The sequence below is a fragment of the Anopheles bellator genome, chromosome 2, assembly GCF_943735745.2.
Source record: "Anopheles bellator chromosome 2, idAnoBellAS_SP24_06.2, whole genome shotgun sequence".
NCBI lineage: Eukaryota > Metazoa > Arthropoda > Insecta > Diptera > Culicidae > Anopheles > Anopheles bellator.
Genome location: NC_071286.1, coordinates 39,859,979 through 39,884,827, shown reverse-complemented (window position 1 = coordinate 39,884,827; position 24,849 = coordinate 39,859,979). Strand labels below are relative to the sequence as shown.

General features: G+C 49.5%; 1 protein-coding gene across 1 annotated transcript; it reads right to left on the bottom strand.

The window, feature by feature from the left end:
* Window positions 1–24,724, bottom strand: LOC131211936 (serine/arginine repetitive matrix protein 1). The gene is made up of 16 exons (XM_058205625.1): window positions 24,609–24,724; window positions 24,387–24,503; window positions 21,596–21,686; window positions 20,280–20,342; window positions 17,204–17,346; window positions 15,010–15,156; window positions 13,867–14,167; window positions 11,155–11,236; window positions 10,869–11,043; window positions 10,693–10,808; window positions 10,231–10,622; window positions 9,925–10,161; window positions 6,872–7,321; window positions 5,442–5,669; window positions 5,255–5,368; window positions 1–4,428 (listed from the first exon to the last, which is right to left on the bottom strand). The coding sequence occupies exons 2-16, from the start codon at window positions 24,441–24,443 to the stop codon at window positions 3,992–3,994; spliced, it is 3,033 nt and encodes a 1,010-aa protein (XP_058061608.1). The 5' UTR covers window positions 24,444–24,503; window positions 24,609–24,724; the 3' UTR covers window positions 1–3,991.
* Window positions 24,725–24,849: the final 125 nt, after the last annotated feature.

The following is a 24,849-nucleotide window of genomic DNA, read 5'->3' as shown; positions in this document are numbered from 1 at the left end:
TTGAATTTTAAAATCTAGACTTGACATAATCGTAACTCCGGTTCTGTGAATTTGGTTTGCAATGTTATGACGATGACGATTTTCGTTTTGTTTTATTTGCTCCATATATTCGTGTCTCGTCAGTGATGCCTCCGGACTGTGTATGGTAAATTGAAGTGTTTCTGCTGCATTCTGTGTGTTATGGTAATTCGTTTGCGCTGCCTTTATTTTAAATAGTTCTCACTCGTTCTACTGCCGATGGCTTCGTAAGCAGAACGGTGTAATTTCATTGTTCGGTCCAAGGGGCTATCGTAAAACAATATCGTGTCGGCCATCAAATTTGACATAGTTTCACTCCTTTGTTTCCCGATCCACAAACGGTGTTTCGTGTCACGAATTAGCTGAATTGTTTTTGTGTAGTTGTCTGTGTATGTGTTTTGTTTTTGTGGTTTCTTATGCGCATCTATCACACCGGTACTACGGTGCATCGGCACGGGTTCCCCTATCGTTGCACTAGCCATGGTCACCTTTTCCCTCTAATTTTCCGTTAAGCATCGTAAAGAGAGTATTAGTGTTTATTTCATAATCAATATTGTATCCATTACGTTGCATAACTGGCATTACACGTCCACTAAATTGTTAAACCCCACCGAGAACTGTCCGGAATACCTTCCACCAAGCCAATATAAAACCGATAACATAGACAACCGAACCGGTTACACTCCGGCAAACTAGCTGCAGCACGCACGATTATCGATCAATCCCTGTTCTCAACATAATCGTCTATCAAAAGAACGGTTCCGTTGTAAAATTTCGTATAAATTTTCCCCATACCAAATCACAATCGTTCCTATCAGCATCATCATTCCTAGCAATTTTCGTTTGTGTGTTATCGTCTTCGTTAGCGTTTTGTAATACCCTCTAACCATTCTCGCAACCGGCAAGTCTATCTGTGTTGGAAAACCGGTCGTAAACGTAATTGTCGCACAAAGTAGAAGCATTTAGCTTTTTGTAATCGCTTGCAGCAGTTTATAGCATGAAGTTTATGACATAACTGCCACCCCGGGTCTCCTCCGGGTGGCCCTTGGTAGTAATGCTAGGTTTCCTCTATACATCACTAAGGACGCGCGCGGCCAGTTGAGCTGCGTTTCCTCTCTACTCACAGTTCGAACAGTTCAAGTATCTCAAGTAACAAAACTACCTTTTGCTTCGCACCTAAGCGTCGCGGCAACGCATTCCTAAACCATCAAGCGCGATGAGAAGCGGCGAACGAGATGCAGATTGTTGCACAATGTGTGTTCATCGTAACCAATTGGCAGAAAACAGTAAACACAGGCGGTACGCAACACAGCAACAATCGGATAAATAGAGCTTATACATAGAGCGGTTTTTACGTGTGTGTTACATTTTTGTTTGTTTGTAAGTGTTTCAGTTTCTCTTCTCTTATCGAGTAGTAATCAGCACTGCCCCTAGTAGTGTAGTGTGTTGTTGTTTGTGTTAAATACTTTGTTATTAGTTCGTCCATAATTTCGCAGCAGTTCTGTCGTCGGTTGCGACAAAACCCAGTCCCAGTCCCCAGGTCCTTTCGTAGGTACCGGTACCATTCGTTTCATTTTTTTCTGTTAAGTCAAAGCCATGGTCTAGCCGCGCATCAACTAACGGAATCGATTCGTTGCGTTGACTTCCGGCGCAACATGGCGCATGGCAATGGTACGAAAAGTGTTCTGGTTAAAAGTGGCTAACAAGGTGCCTTGCAATTTGCTAGAATGTTTATGTATGGGCCTCACTTCATCGTGTCCTAATCGTGGGTGTGTGGTGAAAGCTGTGGTTGTGTGTTTAAGTTATGGTGGCGTACATCACGTGCGTGACAATTATCCTCGTTCGGTTTACACTATATATGCTTGTTGTTGGGTCTTGTTCGCCCCTTTTGCGGCCAATCGGGACATCACAGCTTATCTGAGCGTCCCGTCTTCAGCAAGTAAACGCTGGCCCAGCTCCGACCGTTTGTCCTTAATTGGTAGGTCAATACACGCGTTTGTAAAGAGGTTTCGTGAGAGCCGCATCTCTATCGCCTTGCGTTCGTCCTTCGAGAGAGCTTATATCGTCTAATCGTGAAAATGTTTCCCGAAAAATAAAGATGGCACGGTTTGCGATGCTGTTTTGTTGTTGTGGATGTGGAACAAATTTCTTCGGCGAGACACCGGCACTAGCCATTCGGTCTCGTGGTCCGATTGAACTACATGGCCAACGCCTGTGGCGGAAACTAATAGTGTGTCTCTATAGCGCCTAGCCTACCCCAAAGATGTCTGAATGGTTATGTTGCAAAATCATGGACGGCCCGGGGTCAGATCAGTCCCGGGTTTTGTGGTTCGGTCCAGTGGTGTTTAGTTTTGTAGTTTGTTCTTTTTGTCGCTTTCCACCGACTCTGTTCGTCTACGTACGTCTACGAGGGTTGTTGATGATCTGCTGCTCTATGCTGGTATCATGCTACTAACCATGCTACCGTATGCTCCTCACGACGAAACAGGAAACCCATTTCAGACCACTTACGGCTCGGCTAGTAACTGAGTGACGCCGAAAGCGACATCAAGCGAATGAATACCTCACAAATCTAATCTGGCGAAAAAGCGCGAAAAAGCGATTGACCCAAAATACTGCGGGCGCGCGATCAAATGTTGTAAAACATTGCAGACGGATGATGATTTGTTGATCTGAGACGGTTCGGCTGCACTACTTCGGTTGCCCCACTGGGCCCACTGTGGTGCCCGTGAATGAAAACTAAAGCAATGAATGGTGGTGGCGCTGGCTGCCATCGGGAATCCAGCGTTGCGGTCGCGTACGAGAAACTGCGCAGTTTGGTAGCGCTCGTTGCTAAGCCCACTGCAGGCTGTTTACACATGGGCGCAATTAATAGCTCTATTTATTGATGCAATTATCGTGGCGGGGTCCGGTCCATGTCACGGGCATCGCGTAGGTTTGTTTACCGAGAGCATGGCGTGACGCCGACGGCCTCGTATCCATGCTGCGTGTTAACGAGAGCGCCCAGCTGACGCTGACAGTGGCATTTCCTGTCCATTTTAATTTTCACCACTCGAACGCACCACTCAAGAATAGGGGAAGGGCAGACCATTGCCTACTAATCGCGTCCCGGCTGGGATTTGACATAAAAATAATCCTACAAAGCTGCCGTCACCTCTTTCGTTGATTACCTAACGTTCCCCCAGTTCGTTATACAGTTTGTCTACGACGGCACGAGAAACCTCCCGAACACGCTGAAACGTACTCTTACGGCTTCCCTGAGAGAGATAGAGTGAGAGACTGAGTGAGTTGGTGTATGTCTGATGTTGATGTTTGCTAACTGCTATCGGTGCTAGCGGAGCACCCCGCGGACCTTCTCGAAGGATTGGCCCACCTAGTGGCGCGCGATTGCCATAAGGATGCTGCGGTGGCTGCGGTTCGGTACGGAACGGCCACACTATGGTACGGGTAGTATAGGCGCATAAGATGAAGACAGACGAGGAAAGCCCCGCCCTGCAGACGGCGCACCGGAATGCTGGACCGATGCATTTTACTGCCCCATTAAACATTAAATAACAATACTATTCTGTATGTATGTGGCTATTTTTCCTTTCTTTTTGTTGTGTTCGGCCGAGGTCGGCGACGATCCGACCAACACGTCGTCGACGAAGGTTTCAAGAGAAAGCACAGAAACAACGGAAAAACAATCGTTATGGAACGTTTAGACCCTTTGATAAGTATCCTTCGACCACTCTCTGTTCGCCACTACCCTGTCAAGTTTTCTATGATTTTGTCGCCCTTTATCGCTGTTTATGTGTGTGTGTGTGGTTTAGGTTCCGTTACGGCCGCGTTGGATTGACGAAAGGCTCACCCGTGCGTGCCACCCATCGAATACATTCGACCTTCGACGTCTTTGCGCGGCAGGAGTCCGAAATGCCAAAGGAGCGACAACGTAGACTTTCCTCTCCCGGCTGGTTCCTGATCCATTGACCCCTTACGGTTCGTCCGGCTTCTCGTTCGGATTGCCCCAGAAGCGATCGAACCGATCGCGGGCCTTGTCCAACACTTCCGTGGCGACGCTTCGATTGCCTAGTGGTGAGTTGATGTCCGACTCGAACGCCGGATCGTCCAAACAGCGAAGGGTCGATCCCGGTACGGGTTTGTCGAAGCGAGCCGTAGACTCTGTGGCCGGAACGCTGGCAGCTGCTGCCGACTCCGGGACGCCCGATGGCGGTGCGTCAGCCAGTGCCTTCTTCGGCCCATCATCAGCCACGGCTGATGGTGGCGGTGGTGGCGGCTGCGAAACCGTCATCGGTTCCGAGATGGCGACCGACGTTGGGTTGATCGACGAAGCAACGGATGATTTCGATCTCGGCAAATCATCGTCTTCATCTTCCGACTCCTTGATCGAGCTGGGCTCCAGTTTGGTGTCTAAAACGGCAATGCACAAAGATCATTGGGGTACAACGGTAACTGCCAGCTAGTAAATATCTTAAATTGTTTCGAGTCAGAATTGACCCTTAAGCTGAGGCCTAGGTTCCAAAACTGTATACAAACATCGCACACTTGCTTCGGTTGGCATCAGGTTCTTTAGGTGGTGGTCCATCTAGTGATTGGATTCCAAAGAAACAATCAGACTAAATTTCCTACATTTTCTATAGGCATTTTCCTCAAAACAAATTATCGGTAGCTTACGCCATCGGTTACGGCGGCTCCTTTTGCATTTTCGAAGAAAAATGGCCCGATAATGCCGCCAGACCAAAATCGGCACCAAACGATCAATTGTTGTGTGTGCATTGGGTTTTCTGTACGACGTGTGGGGTTTACGTGCCTCAAATACGATAATTCTACTTACTTACACAACCATCGAGTTGGAAATAAGCTTTTCAAATAGCGTAAAGTTTGAGTTGAAGACTAATTTCTTCAATATTTCCCAAATTTCTACCAACGTATAACGCCTCGCATTTTGTAAATATCAATGTTTTTAACAAATGTTTGCCATTTCCAGAATGAAGTTTGACGTTTTAAAAGTCAAGTAAGCGGTAGTTTAAAATCCATAAACACTTGATCATTCACGCTGCTTTAATCATTGTCAACTCAGCCTCATTAGGCTTTACAGATAAACGTGAATGAATCTTTAAAACTAAAAAAACCTAACGTCCTCGATGCGATATTCGTTTGCCACGACCTTCACGTTCTCTCGTCTGCTCCGTAATGTCCGTCTGTAAAACGCTCCAAATACTACGGGACAACTTACTGGGCATTTTCGATTGCTCCGAAAGCTCTGGAGGTGCCGACTGTGGCGGTGGTGGCGGCTGGTCCACTGGTGTTGACGCCTTGATTTCACTGTGCGGACGAATCATCGGATCGCCTGAAAAGGGGACAGCGCAAAATGGGTGTCGCTGGCGTGGCGTATTCGGTTTCCCAGAGAGCCCATCCCATACCTTCCCGAACGTTTTGGGTGACGGTGAACGTTTTCCCAGTATCGAGCGGCACCGTCCAGTTGACCGGGTCCGGCGAACGCATAATGATCTGCTCCGGTGACTTGACGCGCGTCGGTTCCGGCGGCGATTTGATTATCTGCTCCAGGATCTCTGGTGGCGGCGGCAGCGCGCTCGGTGTGGTACCGGCAACCGCCGGAACGACACTGTCCTTGTCGGCATCCTCGACATCTACACGGACACACGGCGCACCATGAAGCATGAGGACAAGTGCACGTGCGGATGAAAACACGTCAAACGGGACGAAACGAAAAGGACAAAAGGTGACGTTAGTAGCGATCGGCGAGATCGTCATCGGTGCTACCGGCTACTTCACGACTACAGTCTCTAACTGAAACCGGAAAACAACGGAAAAGCACGTGATCACCAACGGAAGAGACAAACGGAACCAAAACGAAGAGACGGAACGGAAGAAAAACAAACACCACGAAGCGCCTCTACGGCTCCACTCCAAGACTTCGGTACCGGGAAAAGGAGCTATTACGCTACCGATGCTATCAACAGAGAGAAAGAGAGAGAGAGAGATGGGGACAGAGACAGAGATACAGAGAGACAGAGAGAGAGAGAGAGAGAGAGAGAGTACACACACTAATGAAAGTAGTTTCAAATGAGGAGCAACCAATGAAACAAACAAAACAGAGCTTGAAACCACACACAACACTACACGAACGAATACAAATCACACACATATAAACACGTCTAGTGGAGAATGGAAAGAGAGAAAGAAGAAGTATTAGTTTTCAAAATACACACGAGCACGAGCATTAGTTGATACAGAGCATCCGTCTAAGTGTAATCTAAGTCAGCTACGATGAGGATCGAAAACCAAAGCAACCATCTAAGAAGGCGTCTGACAGATATGTACAACATCGATGCGAGCCTAGTGCGCGCCTCCGGAAGCTGAGTGACCGGCTGAGTGGCGGGCGTTCACACGGCCGCCCGTGTGAACACCCGGCAGCTAGTATACTCGAATACTCGTTTGATGGTGAGCGCGCGATCGCGATCGTGAGTGGCTTAGAGTAAGTCGGAAGCAAAGCATCTGGCCCAATCTGCCCGTCAGACGGTGGGTCATTGGCCCCGCCTAGGGGGCTCGGAAGGGAAACAATAGAAGAAAAGAACAAACAAAACGATTGTGGCCGGAAAAGGAAAAGAGCGCCAAAGAAACAGAGAGCGATACAGACAGAAAGATAGAAAGAGAGAGCGAGAGTGAGAGTTAGAGAGGCACGCGCGCGAGAGAAAGAGAGAAACATAGGACTGTGGCTCGCAAAACGACGACAAAATATTGAGGGAAAAAAACAAAAACAAACAAGAAAACGTTCACGACGAATGGCACACGACCCCCGGTTGGGTCTGGTCCTGCTGCGCTTACTTACTTCCGGTGGGCAATTTTGTTTTGTCCGCTTCGACCGATCTGGCGGCGGTGCCGCCGCTGCCCCGGCCACCAGCGCCCACGCCGCCTCCGCCAGCGGCGGCCACCCGCGCCCGCTTCCTTAGCGTGCTGGACGCGGAAGAAGGGGCGGAGGAGTCGCTGGCCAGGCTGGTGGGTTTCGTTGGCCGCGCCCCGGCCGGCCCGCCACCCATCGCCGCCTGCTGCCTTCTACCGCCAGGCCCACCACCCGTGGCCAGGGAGAGCTTGGCGCGGGCGGCAGCGCTCGCTACCGGGGCACTGATGGCGACGGCAGCGGATGATGATGGTGATGCATTGGGAAGATGATTGTTGTTGGTGAGGTTCGTGAGAATGCCGGTGGTATGCGGAGGGTGGAGGCGGCTCGCGGGCAGCGTGCTGCTTTTCGAGCGAGAATGATTGGTGGTGGAAAGGGACGCTGAAGGATATTAAAGAGAAAAATAGAAACAGATAGAAAGATAGAGAGAGAGAAACAGAGAGAGAGAGAGAGAGAGAGAGAGAGAGAGAGAAATAGAGAGAACGAGAGAACGAGAGAGAGAGAGAGACAATGAGAGAGTAAGAGAGACGGTGATATGGTGAAACAAGGTCCGACCAGGACAGGGCAGTCCGGGACAGGGGTGGACGGACACCGAGACCGAACCGAAAACCGGGTACGCGGTGTGGGGGTCAGTCAGTGTGGGTGGATGGTGTGCGGGGTACGTGTGACCACCAGTACCAAGAACAGAAACGGATCACAGCGAGGAAGAGAAAGAAAAGAATGATATCGAAAGATTAATGATGTGATGAGCTGCGGTCCTTGGTCCGGTGGGCTGTGACTGTAGCGTGTAGCGGGGAGCTAAACATCAAACGAATGGACCCAAGCCAAACCCAAGGACCCCAAGGACGAGAGAGCGAAAGAGAAAGCGAGAGAGACCGAGCGTGTAATGGAAGTAGATTGGGAAGTAATCAGCCGCCAGCATTGTCTTCATCGGACGTGGTTGGATTAGCATGGCTTTGTACCGTTCCTGTGATGGAGGCGCCTGGTACCGTGTAAATGATTTGCGCCAAAGATGAAGTATCCGAGCGTTTCTTTATGCCAAATGAGGACTTCTGAGACGGATTGTATTTCCGACTATCCGGTGGTGGTTAGCGAAACAAAGTTCATCATTTGAGCATTTGCGTAATATATGTGAAAATATCGGTATCCGTTTTAGGAATTTTGTGGACGCTTCTAACAGTATGATTTTGATTTAATTCCGTGTTGGTCGAAGTGTTTGCCGCCATAGATGCGTTCGAGCGACGCAAAACAAAGTTTGGAACATAACCTTTTCGGGTTTTCTCATCCAATTCGTTCTATTTGCTTGGTTTTAAGGCAACCAGAGTAGCCTTAGTAGTTTAACAGTAATAATAACGTAAAGTAAACAATTCCCAAGTTTTGTTGAAGTTGAAAGATTTCTTATCCTGGGTAAAAGAGCTCTGAACTGAAGAGTTCTTGGTAAGACGCCTATGAAACTGGCGAAACAGTTACTTTTCTGGGTCATGTTGACTCAAGAGCTTACCAAAACCTGATTCAATAAGCTATCATTCCTGAAGGAGGAAGTCTTATTGGCCAGGACTTTACCCTACAACAGCTTTACCGTTTGGACTATCCAGCACAATACCCAGAGCGGCCCGCAACAATATTTGAGATCTTTAGCATAGCACATTGCTTCGCAATATTCAACCTCAAAAAGGAAGAATTATGTAATGTATTATATACGCGACTTACTCGATGTTTTTGAAATAATTTTGATAGATTAAAAGCAAATTTTCTCTTCATATTTCATAAAATCGTTTCACTAGCCACCGTACATTTCACGCGCACAAAGTGCGATAATACAACAGTTATGGCAAAAAGTACCGTAACATTGAAAATCGAGCACGGCTAAGAAGAAGGGATAGTTACGGGGAGTTACCGGCTTAGTTACAGCCAAATTGCAAATTGTGAGAAGCGAATCAGAAAGAAATTCTCCAACAACAGTTTCCGGCGGACGTTTCAAGATTGTGGCACATCGTGTCTTCGAAAGTCTATTCTAGATACAGCAATCGGGAAGGGCAGCGTTTCGCCGGCAGACGTTTCAAATTACCAATCAAACAAAATGAATTAAAAAGCATCCAAGAGAAAGTAATGGGAAATTTTGACAGAATTCTCACGATATTGTTCAGCCTCCTGTTAGGATTTTACCCGTTCCGAGATTCTCGTTAGGAAAAGTCAACCGCTTCAGGCACTCGCCGTTTCATCAAACGAGCCGCCACGAGCGATCAGTGTGGTGTGTGTGTCTGTACGAGTATGTGGGCATTCTATTCTAAAACTCCGATCCACCAACGTCAGCTACGGAACATTACACAACATCGATCAGGTGGTGGTGTCTAGTACTACCTAAACGAGGAAACTCATCTGTTCTAGAGGGCTTTTGGAGCATTCGACGGCGACAACTACAACCACGAACTACACCCATACAACGAGCAGCGCTACGCGGCCAATGACCCGCCGGAGGACAAACGGTAGGCGAAACAGCGTCACGCCAGCATGTTCGTCCTGCGGCAAGCGTTCGGGTTTCGGACCAGTGTGTGGTGGTTTCTCTGTTTTCTCGCCACTCTTTGCTCTATTGGTCTATGCTACAAGTATGCTAAGGACTTCCTGCGCCTTGGGGCCATGATCCTGACCACTGTTTGCCAGCGACCGGCGTGACACAGAAATACATGGCACAGAAAGATAGGGTAACAACACGGAGCGGGATAGCAATAGGGTACGAGGGTACTTAGAACGGACGAACAACAGCGAAAGAACGGGGCTACTCCTAAAACGGAGGGGAGGTGGTCAGGGGGTGTCTAGCGCCCGAAACTGACGGACCGAATGGTAGCAACAAACGGAACGGAAAGGAACGCAGCTAGCAGAACAAGGAAACAGAACGGTAATAACGGAACGCAAAACCTAGCACAGAACGTCCTCGCTCGCGTCCTCGTCCGCTGCAACCGCCCCCCGCGGGGGGCGCTACTCACTCGGGCGGGGTCTACGTTCCGGTTGCGCGCCGGCGTGCGGGGGATTGTGCGCGATGGCCGGCGCGGTCGCCGACGTCGGGGTCTTCTTGTGCGTTTTCGCGGAGGAAGCGGCCGTCGCGGACGCCACCGTGCTGCCGGAGCGGATCTGCCGCTTGGGTGATCCCGGTGCCGGGGCGGTGACACCACCCTCCCCGGCCGTGCCCCCGGCTACGGCCGGTCCGACGGATTGCGATCGACCTGCGGACAGGATAGGACAGAGTAAAGGTACCGGGCGCGCGGATTACATGGCTTTGACCGGCCACTTACCCTTGCCGGACACCTTCTTGGGGCTGCTCTTCTGCGGGCTCCCCTTCTGCGGGCTTCCGTGCCGCGAGAGGGCCGTCTTCGAGGGGCTGCCCCGCTGCGGGCTGTCGGCCTTCGAGCGCGGTATCGTCGGCATCAGCTTCTCGCGGGTCGGCGATGGCAACAGGGCCCCGTCCTCGACGTCGGGCCCTGTCGTGCGTTCCAAGTGATGGCGGATTGCTTCCTTGCGGCTGCGGCTGCCGGCCACACCGCCGGCACCGGAGAAGTTCAGCCCGTCCGGCAGCACCTTCTCGACCGGCCGTGCCCCGCCAGGGACCGGGGCACGACGAGTGGCCGGTTTGGTCGGCGAGCTCTTTTTGTTGTTTTCCTTCTCTTTCTCTTCCTTCGTGATTGGCCTGCGGCGGGATTACGATACGGATTACTCACCCGGTCGCCACCCTGGGCCCCCCGAGCCCCCGTACTTACCGTACGCTGGATGCCAACGAGAGGGCGCTCAGGGAGCTGCGGCGGGACACCTGGTCCCACAGCTCGACCTGCTTGTTGAAGAGATCCGGATTCATCTCGACGCCCCAACCACGGTTCTGTGGAACGCAAACGGGAGTGAGCACTCGAGGGGAGTCGTGGGCAACGGAACGCCTTACCCGGTACTCGCCGGCCTTCTTCCGCAGCTCCAGCACCTCCTTATACCAGGCGTTGTCGATGCCAGAGTTGGCCTGGGCCCTAGCCCGCTCGCCCCCTTCCGGCTCGAAACCAAACTTCTCCTTCTCGATGCGCAGCGCCCGCACCTTCTGCTCGACCACACGCGCCATGTCGCGCCTGCCATGGGAAACAATAGACAGCGAACCAACGTTAGGGACCTCATCGACATGGGGTTGTGGGGGTCATGGAATGGGGGCTGAGGAATGCAATGGCTGCAAAGGACATTACTTTTCGGTATGCTGCTGCTGCTGTTGCTTCTCCATCGCTGGCTCGCAGTCATTGAACAGGGGCTCGAGCTCGGTCGCGGTGGCTGAACGCGGTGGAAGGTGGCCCGTTGCGGCATGAAAAGGAAATTCATTGAGACGCGTGCGGTCAAGACACGGACACGAGAACGGAACGGAAATGGGCGGAAGAGAATCGAGAGAGAGAGAGAGAGAGAGAGAGAGAGAGAGAGAGAGAGAGAGAAAAGGGGAGAGAAACAATATAACATCATTACTCTGCGGGCCTCGTACGGGTGGCTCGTGGCTTTCTTCCGGTTTCTGTGTGGTGGGGTGGTGGGGGGTGGGGCGAGGGCTAGGGGGGCGACAGGGTCTTAAGTAATGAGTGTTGGTGTGTGTGAGTCTGGCGTTTGCCGAAGGCAACCGGTATCGATCGACAGCCGAAACCGGAACCGGACCCAGAACGTCTCACGAACGGGCTGCTTCTTTCCGGGCTCCGGGCTCCGGGCTTAAGCACTTGCCGTCGGCTACGAGTGGCCACCGCATTCTCGGCGCCCAGGAATGCACTCTATTTCAAACGAACAAAATGGCTGCCCTCGAGTTTTCTCCCTCGGCTCGGTTCGGACATCAAACAAGGATGGCAAGCAAACGCCCAAAACCCCGGAAGTGGTTGGCGCGAGTGTTACGAGTGGATGTGGATGAATGTGGCTGGATGAATGATGGTTAACGGTTGTGTGGATATACATGTACCACGTCACGCCGAACAAACCCGGTACCGAAAGGAAACAAACGATTGAGAAGATACGAGCGTCAAACGGGGAGTACGTACGCAGTTGGTGGCGGAATTTATGGAAAACGAGAAATCATTAGCTACGACAACAAGAGCGCCAACAAGGATGCAAGGGTGCGTGGTTTGGGGTGCCGTCGTTGAACTGCGGGACGGTCTCGTGGACCACTTTACCCTTTATTGCTAAACCCTTTTCCCAGGGTGCATAACACTGTGGCCGAAACGAAACGGGAACTTCATTTCTAAGATGGCAACCCTGAAACAAACTTCTATGCTTTCTATTGGTGTTTGCGATACGGGTCCTTTTGTAAGGAGTTAAAAGTGAATTTCGAATTACCTTGAGGTTTATACATTTAAAAAGATGACTATGGCTGTCAACTGGGACCACCTATTTTGGTAACATTAACTTGTTTTAGCACCAGGTAAATGATTTCAGGTAAAAATATGATTGAAAGGTTTGAACCATGCCAACTTTTGTGCCTGAAAATGACGGCATGCGGGGATTATGATTTTGCTGTTACCTCTTGAAGAAAACTGTTTCAGAATCGCATGAAATGCTTGTTGAAGCTTGTTTTTGGAATTTCGCAGTGCTTTAAGCGGTTTGAAAAACTTAAAAAGTAAAAAGCGTCGGAGGACTCCAAAAAGGGTCGAAGACGCTGAACTACAAGAACTTTTGTTCGAAAATGATACGCAAACGCTACAGCAGATCGCCGATTAGAAAACTGTGGCCAAACAAGCCATATCCCTACGTTTAAAGAACCTCGGAAAGTTCCAGTTCCTTCCATATTCCAACGAAATCGAAAAACCAAACCTGCTCTCCAGGTATACAAAGAAGTCATTTTTTCATCCGTCCGTGATTGGGGATGGAAAGTGGAATCATTTAAGGAATCCAAAAAAGAAAAAATAAGTCCAGGAAAACCATCAACTTTGTCTGCAAACCCAGATCTATTTGTCAAAAATATAATGCTTTATGTCTGATGAGACCACAAAGGTGTGGTGTATCACAAGTTCGTAAAACCTGATGAAACAGTTAATTCAGATTGCTAATGACAACAAATGATCAACTGATGAACTTGTCCGGAATCAAATGATCTTGTCCGAAATGGAGGCGCCAGATGGGGCTTAACGTCCACTGTACCTGGCGCCTCCATGACAAAGCAAAACTGGTTCGGGATACTATCAAATCATTTGGATGGGAGCTATTATCTCCCTCCGCCATTTTTTTGGTAGCTTTCTTTGGATCTTTAGAGGAGATAGAAACCGAAATGAAGAACCCATTGAAAGCTGTACCGGAAGAAGACTTTATCGCTTCCGAGGAAATTACTTTGAGGGGGATTAAATTAATTTGCCAGTATAAATAAAGAGTTTGTGAGCTATGAGCAAGTTCCCGCTACGTTTTGGCCACAGCAGTAGGCCAACGACAGCACGTATCTTGGCGTGATGTTTGAAGGTAGAATCGTTCACTACTATTACTCAATGTACTGCATAAGGCGAGAAGCGGCTCTAGGACTCTAGAATGTGCGGCAAGTTGCATGCAACCCATTCGCAGCGCAGATCGTGGATGGTGAGCACCAGGACCACGACTCCACTTTGGGATTTAAGCTGCAGATAGCAAAGGAGCGTTCGGAGAAGGATGGAGAGAGATCCAGCAAGTAAGCAGATCCCGCGCAACGGAGTACTGGTAATAGCAGTGGGTTTTCTATGCGTTTCTCCCAAATCGGGAAAGGACCGACCTGGGGCAAACGAAAACGGGACGCAAAACGCGTACTAGGAAGAAGGAGCACAAGTGAGATAGAGCGAGAGAGAGAGAGAGAGAGGGCGAATGGGAGAGAGAAGCACGAATGAAAAGCGTTGGAAAGAACGGAACGAAACGAATCGAAATCGAAATCCATGGCAACAACGGAAATGTAAACGCGCGCGCCCACGCGATCGCACCTTCTCGCTCGTTAGTCGTTCGTTTTTTGTGTACGGAAGCGATGGTGCCGCCACCAGCGGTTCCGGTCTGAGCCGCCCGGAGGGCCCCCATCGAGAGGGACTTGCGCGGCGGCGCATCGACTGCGTCCGCACCGTCAGCATCGCCTCCGCCGTGGACCGCTGTCGGGGCGCCGCCACCGCCGCCGACGGGACCGCCCTTGATCGCGCGGCGCACGTGTGGCCACACGAACTGAAGCCGATACTCTGTGCTCAGTTTGGTAATGGTTTTTTTGAAAAGTCCACTAGTAGAAGACTCACCCGCCTGCAACGACACAATCGAGGAAGAGAGAGAGAAGAGAAGAGAGAGAGAGAGAAAAGATCATTAGTACGGGTAGCTACCCGACACGGTCGTGGAGATGTATGTGACATTGATTTTGATCATTTCCTGGTCTGAAAAGGGAAAACCCAACATAAACGCCGGATACACAGAACCGAAAATCCCAAACCGGAAACAAACACAAGTGTAACGCAAAAACTAGAGAGAGAGAGAGAGAAAGAGAGAGTGAGAGAGCGAGGGAGAGCGAGAGCGAAATGGTGACAGCTGATGTGGCGAAACGGAACAGATCGAACGACGTAAACGGAAGAAATTTGTTGATGTTGATGAAGGCCTTAAGTAAATCGTTGAGCGGTCAGTCTTGGCCATGGCTGCGATAGCCGAAGCCGGTCCTGTCGGTCAATCATATATGTACACTGTCCAACTGCGTGTGTGTGTGTGTGTGTGGGTGTGTGAGGACGAAAACGAAACGGAAGCTCGTGAGCTTTGCACGCGCTTTCCAATTCAGGCCGAGGCTCGTGATCGCCCGATCGTGGGGCAATGCACGAGAAGTCCTTGGAGTGTAACGGAACGTAAATGTGTTGGTCTTTGGGTGTGCGATCCGTGTGACAGCAGTTTGTGAGAGACAGAGAGAGAGAGAGAGAGAGAGCTAACGCAAGCGATAACGGTGGTGCCAATAACACCTACACACGCGCACACACTTGCGCTACACTGAGTAAAGAAAGGAAAGAGTAAAATAATGCGCACACACACACGAACAAAGGTGCACTCGCAAACACGCACACACACGCGCACACGCACACAGTTGCACGATGAAAGCGCCACGTTACCTGTTCCAGTGCCCTGCGCTCGCTCGAGACCGGCGGCTCGGCGGTTCCGTTCACGTATCCCGTCCCGGTCGGAAGCCTTCCATTGGCGACTCCTGCCGGCGGTCCTTCCGATTTACTGCGACGGGAAGGTGTTCCACGCTCTTCAGACTGTAATTAAAATGAATACATTGTTTCTCGTTGGCACGCTGGCATGTGATGCGTTAGAATTTGTCTCTCGTCCCTAACCATCTTGGCCTTTTAATGCTTTTTTCTCGCTCATCAGCTATCGGCAATTTTTGGCAATCTGGTACTCTGTCCTGTTAACCTTCAAAGGCATCGATTGGCCTCCGGAAATGGAGACCCTAATTCACATGAAACAATTTGCGCTGGCGAGACCAGTCGGAGCCGGTACCATAAATCATAAAACGTGTGTGACAAAATAAGCTCGGCTTGCCAACTGCTCAGGGATTGTACTTTACTCTGGGGAAAGCGGTAAGCTGCACCATACGGAGACGATATGGGTTGATAAGCATTCGTTTGGCCAACGTGTGGAGCGTACTTTTTCTATCTCATTCCATTGAGACGATATGGAGACGAGGGCCTTCGAAAAGCTGATCGTGAAAAGCTGATCGGAAATGTTGTTATCGTAACGAAAGCAACATCCGTAACGAATGAGAGAGAAAGAGAAAGAGAGAGAGAGAGAGAGGGAAGGACGAGCACAACTAAAAGACAACTTCTAAACGAGTGTAATTTAAGAAGAAGAACCAAAGAACCACCGTTCGCCAGTCCTACATCGCATGCATGTACGCTCACGGGACGAGGACTTCTGCTTCATATTGAGCCGAAAGAAAGGAAGAAACCAGCACGGCACCGGGAGCACCGGCTGAGTGGGAGAGGACGGGGACGGTGCATATGGCACGTGGCGAAAGGGAACGGACCCGGGTCGCGCGTTCCGTGGAAGAGTCGGTCCCACCTCGAACGCGGGGATGTGGAGGATCCCTTTTGCTTTCTCGCTTCAATATGAAATCCAATCGAAATCAATCAACGTAACGTATTCATTTTAATTAACATCTTCTACCGACGGGGTGTTGCATCAAGCATCTACTGCTAATCGGGCCATTCCGTTAGCTTCCTACTGGCTGCATTACGCTCTAAACTACTGCAAGCACTATTCTAGAGGGTCTAGAGCTAGTTATAAAAAAATACGAACAAACCAGTAAACCAGCTCCAGTTACACATACTCGTGGATGCTATCAAGTACCTCAAACGCGAGTGAAGTTAAGCGCAAATAAAAACTACAAGCAATCAACACAATCCAACACGGTATTGGGTAGACAAGAAAATGCATTAAGTGGCTTAGTAATAACACCGAGTGTCTTCCTAACGGAGGGCTAATGTGTGGAATGGTAGTATACTTATATTATGGCCTTCATCGATAAGTATATTTACAACGTTGTCGGAACAACTGGTCCGTGTTGTGTAAAGATTGTTGAAGTAGATTAGCAAGCTAATGATGGAATTTCGATTTAGTTTGCGCAGGTCATTAGGCAGGTTCAGTTGCGTGTGGGAAAAATCACCATCACGAACCGCACCAGGCGTCTCCATTGAAGGACAAACAGTTGGGTTCAGTTCATCGTCCTATGAATAATTAAATATTTTGGCCATATGGTAAAAGACGCCAACACGAAAGTCGCACGTTTGTGGTGGTCAGTGGCCAATTCTGTTTCGCAAAGTCCACAGTGATTAATAGAGCTGGCACATTGTAGTTACCAGACGCGCGCGCGTTTGTTTAATCGTGTAGCCGCTCGTGGCCATAACGCCATACCCACGGCTGGCACGATGTACTAATTGTATTGATCTTAGAGAATAATCCTTGCTGCACACACCGGTAAGCTATCGTAAACTATTGACTGTGCGAAAACACCAACCAGAATCGGAAATCGAACACATCAAAACTTCTTATTTTGAACAAAAACAACATCTAACACAACAGAAGCGATAGAGTTAACAAAACTAAACCAAAATCTCTTCCCAGCACCGTTCGGGGATTGCTTAACGGAAACGGAAAGATTGAATTGGACGTTGAAGACGTGAGCGAGAGAGTGAGAGAACAGAGAAAACAGAGTAAGAAAACGAAAGCTTCCTGACAGGTCCCTGACAGTCAGAGAAATTCCCTGCGAGGGGCCCTTCCCCCAACCGGGGGAACCGTACTTACCCTTGCTCTATTCTGGGTCGCCGTATCGGTACGATCGTGGCCCGCGGCATTATTTTGAGCACGAGTAGCCAGAAACTCGTTCGTCCGATAGGCAAGCTCGGGACACTTTTTCCTCCTCGGCAAGGGCGGTTCGTTGATCGAAGCTGGATCGTTTTTTTGTTTTTCGTTACCGGGAATATAGAGAATAACAAAAGGAATGAAGTGAGAATGGCGAATAAAAACCATGGGGAAATATTCAACATCTAACTGTTACTTGAGTACGAACGTTAACTATGGCGACAATAAAAGAGCGTCCGCTAGAAATACTACGATACTCTACGAAAGCCACTCGGGCAACGGGTTCACTTGGAAAGGGTCCGCTCATGCTCACACACTTGTCCAATTCGCCAAAGTTTGTTTTCCCAGAGTGAAAGCCGCCCGCTACGAGGCATCACCCCGAATTTCCGGGTACAAGTATTTGACGTGAAACGGACCCTCAAGTGATGAATGCAAAAACATAAACGAATCAGACGAAGCAACCATCACAATGCTCGCTCACTCACTCGCGTGCTTGGCAGCCTCTTCTATTAGATTTATTTTCTCCCCTTTCGAGAGATTCTTTCGGGAGGTTGGGGCCAATTCTTCTTAAATTGCATTTATGTTTTCCCCCATCTCGGGAAGCAAATTGGGAGATTTCGCTTGTAATTTGGGTCAAATTTGAGTCTAATCTAGAAGGACACGGCAGCGCTGTCCGCGGGCCGGCACAGGCTTAGGAGTGAGTCGAGCTCTAACACTGACGATACGATCTAAGCTATGTACTCTAGAACACGTGCGCAAGGTCAGCTATGCACAGAATAGAAACCAATGCTACCCGAACAAGTGCCCGGTGAGCGGGCGTGATGATAATAACTAGTGTGTCCCGAGAGGAAACAATCCACAAAACGCAACTCTAGAGCCGCCTGCCTGAGGAATGCCGCAGCATAATTTCTATGTTGCTGTTTCGCAATTCTGCCGATAACAGCCCTGGCTGGGGTTGCGAACTGATGAATTTAGGCGTTATCTTTCCACACGACCAGACAAGCGGCCCGTTGGCACGGTTAGCGTTTTGCATTTGATTTCGTGGCTCTCCAGTCAGACATACTCATTTTGGCTGTACAAGTACGGTGTGAAAATGATGATGAGAACCAAGCGAATGGTGTTGCTGTCATGCAGAAACGACGGATAGCGCACTGCCCTGAGTTCAGCAGCATCGACATTAGGTGGATTGAATGAGTCACTCGGTCGCACGTCCCTTTGTTCACTTGTACTTACCCACCCACGGTCAAGGACTCGTCACGCTTCACTGACTACCAGAAATCTGCCCGCCCCGTCATCAGAAGTGAAACGACTTGTAAGCTTTGCCGGAAGGAGCTCCAAAAACAAACCGCTCGACAGACCGCCCATCAGACGGCTAAAAACGCCTGGGGTATGCATATTTCAGTGCTGGCCGTAAGCCGTGTAGACGGAATAAAACTCTTCGCATCGGAATCTATTGAACCCACCGATCCAACTGATCGATTTTTCCTGGGCCGATGGCTCAATCTTGACGGGTCGTCAAACCGTTCACCGAGGATTACATCATCCCGGCGGCGGGTTTCGAGCACGAAAGGCGGACAGCCCTCCAGCCAGAGATGCCGGATCATTTCCACCGCCAGCACCAGCCGACCGTCCGAGTGTCAGACGTTAACATCACTGCACCTAAGCGTTGCTGATGTGGCGGAAGGAATTGGATATTTATATGTAAGGTCCGACGATTCGGAGAGCAATAACGGGTCGCGTGATATAGAATGTGGTTGCTTGCTAACGAGGGAGCAAAGTGTGGGGCTTCCACAAACATGACCTTAATTGCTATTTAAATCTTCTCTCGGGCCAGCCGGTTCAAAATGTCGGTCCCTCGCGGCTTGGTCCGGATTGTTGGACCAGCATATGAGCATAAAAAGATGGATTATCATAATTTGCCATTCCGGCACATGTGTCCAATAAAAGTCTCAGTTCGTCGTCGCGCGTGTTTTCGGCTGATTTTGCTACACTTTTTGAACGATAAGCTTTACGGGCTCCGTGCGGAAGTAGGAACACAATTTATCGAAGCACAGGCTAAACAACGAATCGGACCAGTGGACCGGATGAATATTTTACGATCAATCCGTGGTTCACCCGTGCACACACGGAAAGGAACGGGCTGATCGTGGCTCACTGCGCCCTCGTTGTGTGTGCTTGCGTCATGCCGAATCCTTTATGTGCGGAAAGCGAAAGTATCACTGCAGCACCGGAACACAGGAGCGCGTCTGGAAGTGTCTATCGATCGAAATGCTCGGGCACCGTGGGCCGGTTCCTGGAAAACGCGAGCTTCTGCAGCGCGCCCCGAAAGGGGCCACCAATTTTCATCGAGAAACAAAACCGTCGCATAATTGATGACCTGGCGGAGATAAAAATAATGCGCGCCCAAGCTGAAACGGCTATAAAGTTTGAACTCAACATTTGGGCTGAAGTCAGCGCGTTTGTCCCAGGCGCCCGAGGGGTTGCTCTTCTTGTGGACGTTCCAATTTAAACTTTGCCAACTTGATGGTGGTGATTGGATTTGAAGGCTTAGGTAAAGTGTTAAGCTGCAGCCAACGCCTAACATGCTGGACTTTTGAATCGTACGTACTAATCGTGTTCATTAGATTTTTTGGGCCATCCTTTGGGCGCCGTGCGGGCCGTGTGCCAGGTACATTGCTGGTACTGACATCAACGCAATGCTGCTCACCCTGAAGGTGTGTTTTGGGCAGGCTGTGTACATGTGAACGGCGAACGGCGACCGTGCGACCAGAGTGCTTGGGCATGGCTTAAGAGAATGAGGTCATTTCTGCATTGGGCATCGATTGGAGCGCAAGGATACGGCGGGGTAGGAACAGGTAGGCACACTCGAACAGCAATGACTCGATAGAGAAATAGGGCACGGCCGATACGCGAAGAGCACAAGCCAAAAAACCACTATGAGCCAAATCGACGGCAAAGGAAGCCACAGCCACAGTGGGGGTACGGGGTACGGACTTGGCAGCGAGCGGAAGCAAATCACCTTCGATAAACTTTTCGTCCTCCGTTGATTTCGAGAAAAAGTGATCCGCCTTCGAGCTGGCTGCTTGGAAGAAGAGATAGTACATGTAACATGAAAGGTTAACGGTTGCGGCTCGTGAGCGAAATCTCTCGATTCCAAACGGGAACGAACGTTACGCCGAACACCGCTCCGGTCGTTTGGAGCGAAATGTTACGGCCATTTCGGTCACCCGACCATCGGACCGCTAATCGTTGTGAGACGTTGTAAGTGGACTTTGACGGTTTATTCAACCCACAGCTGGTAGCCGCTAACTAACGGGATAACCAACCTCCGCGACGTAACCTCCGCGTCCTACGCTCTGATGTCCAACAAACGCTAATAATACATGAAGGAAACGTTGGGATCGCTTTTCGTGTTTGGGACTCGTTTCAATTAATTATGGGTCGCGTTTGGTTTGGACGTGTTGAACGATTTTATGGACCACCGAAAGGGAGTCTTCGGTCGCACCGAGACCACTAATTGGATAAAAATGCATTGAAAAACTCACGATCTTTGTTGGTGAGTCTTGTTGGCTATCACTGTACCAAGCCAAAAGTACAGTTATAAAGAGACACGACTTTGAAAAATTAACTAAATTACATTCTTGGCCATTTGAAACGGTACAGACCGTAAAAATCGTGAAACAATGCTTAAAGCTTTCCAGGCACAACTGGAAAGATTTCTCAACAAAAAACACTCAAAGCAATATACATCACTGCTTTGTAGGAACATTACAAACTCAAACCTAAACGAGTTCCCGATAAATTCAATTTTAATCAGATTATTAGGTCGAAAGAAAATTAGACGCTGATAAGCAAGACCGGTGTTAGCAAGAAGCGAATTGATTTCACTGCACGAACCACCAACAGGATGTGTTGGACCACGTTTGGACCACGGACCCGATGGGAAGTTTTACGAATCTTTGCGAAATTCCGTAGAGTCGTAGGCTTCGGTGCGTGACTTCGGAAAATACGTCAGCACGCCATTCGGGCGGCGGACTCTTACGCTAATTGACCACACTACGCACTACGCACATAGAACAAAAAGTGGAAGTGATGAGTGCTATTGATGAAGTGAAAAGTTTGCTCTAATTTGTCTGCTTTCGCGGTTTGTGTCGTTACGTTTATGGCGATTCTGCCCCAGCTAAGTCAATGGCAAGGCATCGAAAAGGGTGATAAGCCGCGAAGAAAACGTATCTATTTGCTGACTAGAGACAGGTTTGAGTTGAGGAAAACATTTTCCCAACTGGAATGGATAAGTAAAGAAGCGATGCGTTTGTGTCAGTGGTCCATAATTACCGAATTGATTTGGCACAGGTGGTTTTCTTACGACATCGGGACCTCCGGTGTATTCGTGCCATCGATAGGTACTTCTATATTCCGAATGGAGCTGCAACGAAAAGAGAAAAAACACAGTTGTAATTTAAAGAATGCACACTCAGGATCACTACACGGAAGGGTACTGCCGGCTGTGCCAGCCACGCTGAACCTCTTCCATTCATTAGGAAACTTTCAGAATGGAAAATGAGCAGCACAATGAGTTATATCATTTTAATGTTAATGACATTGTTTCCCGCACACTCAAAACTGTAGCGCATTGATAAGTGCTTCTTATGAAACTCAATTCAATCCACGGCAACTCTTCCCAGCTTCATGCCCGGCATTGGTAATGCGATGTTGCACCATGTGCTGCAAGCAATGGGGCGTTTCATAACCAGCAGCCCGGGTTCTGCAGACCGTTGGACCGTCGGCCCCATTCCGTCGGGCTGCGGTGCGTGCACCTGTGAGTGGTACCGGCAAATCATATAAGCCACCGCACACCATACAACCACCACACACAATGGCCCGAGACTGGGCGCTTTACAAACACCAGCATAAAATAAGCCACGGCTCCGTGCAGTCGCGCGCGTTCCGATTCACTTCGGCTCAATGCGGATGTTTTCCTTTTGATTTTGCGGCCCAAGGAAAGGCCGCCCGCGGAAAAGCCCTACGGCCAGAGGCCCGGCCGGCGATGGCGTGTCGGCTGACTTTTAAAAGCATGCAACCATTCTGTGAAAAGCGGAGCTTTTTCCTTTCTCTGTTTGTTCCTCTTGCGCCTATTTTCATTCCCCGCCAGGTTTACGAGCGGGAAGGATATTGTTGGAATTTATGTTTCCTCCTTAACAGCTGTGCTTGTGCGGCCGTAATTGCTTTATTGAGCGCTGGAGAGAAACCGAACGCCGCTTTTGTGGCCACGACACACGATACCGGCGGGCCGGCAATGCAACGAACGACCGAAAGTCTGCGATATCCAATGTCTGTGGTCTGTGTTCCGGTTCAGCATTACGTCATTTCGGGGACGGGGAATCAAGTAAATCCTCCCGCTACGCGAGAACACCGAAATGTTGGCGCGAGGAGCTGGCGGGTCCTCGGCGAGAAGTTCAACATGTGTCCCACATCGTACACCACCCGGAACCGGTTCGGGGAGTCAGTATGATTTGCTCATCTTTCTGGCGACGATTACCACCAACAGCCTGAGGGAGCGTAAATGTCACCGCAAGGACATCGGACTCCTGTCTGCATGCGAGGGGCACGTTCATGTCTATGAATAATCTTCGGGCCGGCACCTGCTGAACGGCTGATGGGGCGGCGCTGGAACGGAACTTTGCACGTCCTTACACCGCACCCCTCGCAGACAGACAACCCTTGCCAGCGCACGCCAGCCCGACAGAGGGCAATTTATTTGAGGAACGCGATCAATATTTGTCTTCCATCCACCTTCGCGGCATGCGCCGAGGTTTGGGGTCCCCGGTAAAAATTGTTCCACAATGTCCACTGCCGCCCGAGTAATGGTAGCGCTCGGCAAGGCTTTGGACCACGGCTGATGCTATCTTCTGCCGGCAAGGATCGATGACAGTAGGAAACTGTCTAGGACAGTGATTGATGAAAACTCACTATCCACCGGATTCGGGTGCTTCCGAATGGATGTACGAGTTTATCTGAAATGTTCCGCTCGAAATAGTCCCGTTGGCAACGGTGCCATGTCCGGTTCGGTCGACAACACACTCGAAGCTGAACCACTATTGTGCCACCTGAGTGAAGGACAGCCCATTTAATTGAAATTTCTAAAAGAAGTTTACTACCTGAATTAAGGTAATTAAGGTTCAATAAATAATGATTTTTTTTTAATATTCTTCCTCTTTCGAATGAATCCTATTTCATACCAATCGGATGAAAAATTAAGCGGTTGAGCGCGTTTATGCGTCAGTAGATTTCGGTCCGTGTTAAAGCCACTTGAATCGTTGGAATGTTGTCATAAAATGACCGTTGCATGGCCAATTTGAGCTTAGGGAATAGACACTGGTCATACGGTGACAAATCTCGCAAATACGGAGGACTGTGGACTTTTGGGTGGTTTTAAACATGTCTTTCGAATGTGTTACACGAATATCCTTTTGGTCGTCTGTTAATTTATGCGGACCAAAACGAGCACAAGTATTGCTTTTCTTCGAATCATTAAGTAAAATTGTCTAAATAGTGTCTTTACTTGTATTGCACTCTTCAGCCAACATCCTTGTAATGAAATTGTGGTCTTGTGGACGTCCAGGCCTTCCATCGTCTTCCAAGTCCTCACGATTCTCTTGTTTACTTTTTTATAACATGGGTACTAAACCTATTGACGTATAAACTCGCATAACGTTTTATTCCATCATCCGATTTGTATGAAAGAGGAAAACTGTACCTTGCCAACTATATTACTAATAAATGTGTACAAACCTAATAATATCTAGCTAAGGGGCAAGTTTAACGTGAGGCACAAAGTTTCTCTAATTCAATAACAGCTGACAACAAGGACAACGACAACTTTACATAAAAAGCCAAGCCATGCTTCTCTCGACATGAAAATACTAGGAAGTTCTCCGCAAGTAAAAAAAAAAGAAAACCAGATTTTCGTTTCCATTCGTTTGTGCGTTGCCAAAAGACCTTCTCAATCGATCATTGGATGTCGTTCGATACCTCACCACGCTTGTCACACGCTGGTGGGCGATAGAAAACCAATATCAACTCAAAACCCTCCGGCGGGGGACTCGCTCGCTAGCGACCCACTTACCTTATCTACAGGCATTGATGGGCACGCTCTACAAAGGTTCCAAAATGAGCCGATCATGAAGCCGGGTTTTGGCTGGGATGACCGCCGGTACACTGAAGAAGTACTAAAACTGTCTGTCTGAAAGCGAGAGAGAGAGAGAGAAAGAATGGGTGAAGAAAGGGCAGCATGAGTGATGGGCCTCTGCGAAGGATTCGGACTCGAGTGGGCTGTAACATTGCTTACCGTGCGTTGGTCCCCGGCCGGGCAACCCAACGACCAGCACGTAACGCACACGGGCGGTAAACAAACAACGGAAGGGGGATCGCGGCTACTAACCGGTGGCTCGGCTAGGTGGTACGCTGACCGGTGCCTGAGTGTCTTAAGCCACTCCCGTTGGACTCTCGGCCTGGCTCGGAGGGGTCACCTAATTTACGCTGCCGCTCGCACTGGCACTTGCCGAACGAACACACCCACACGCACACTT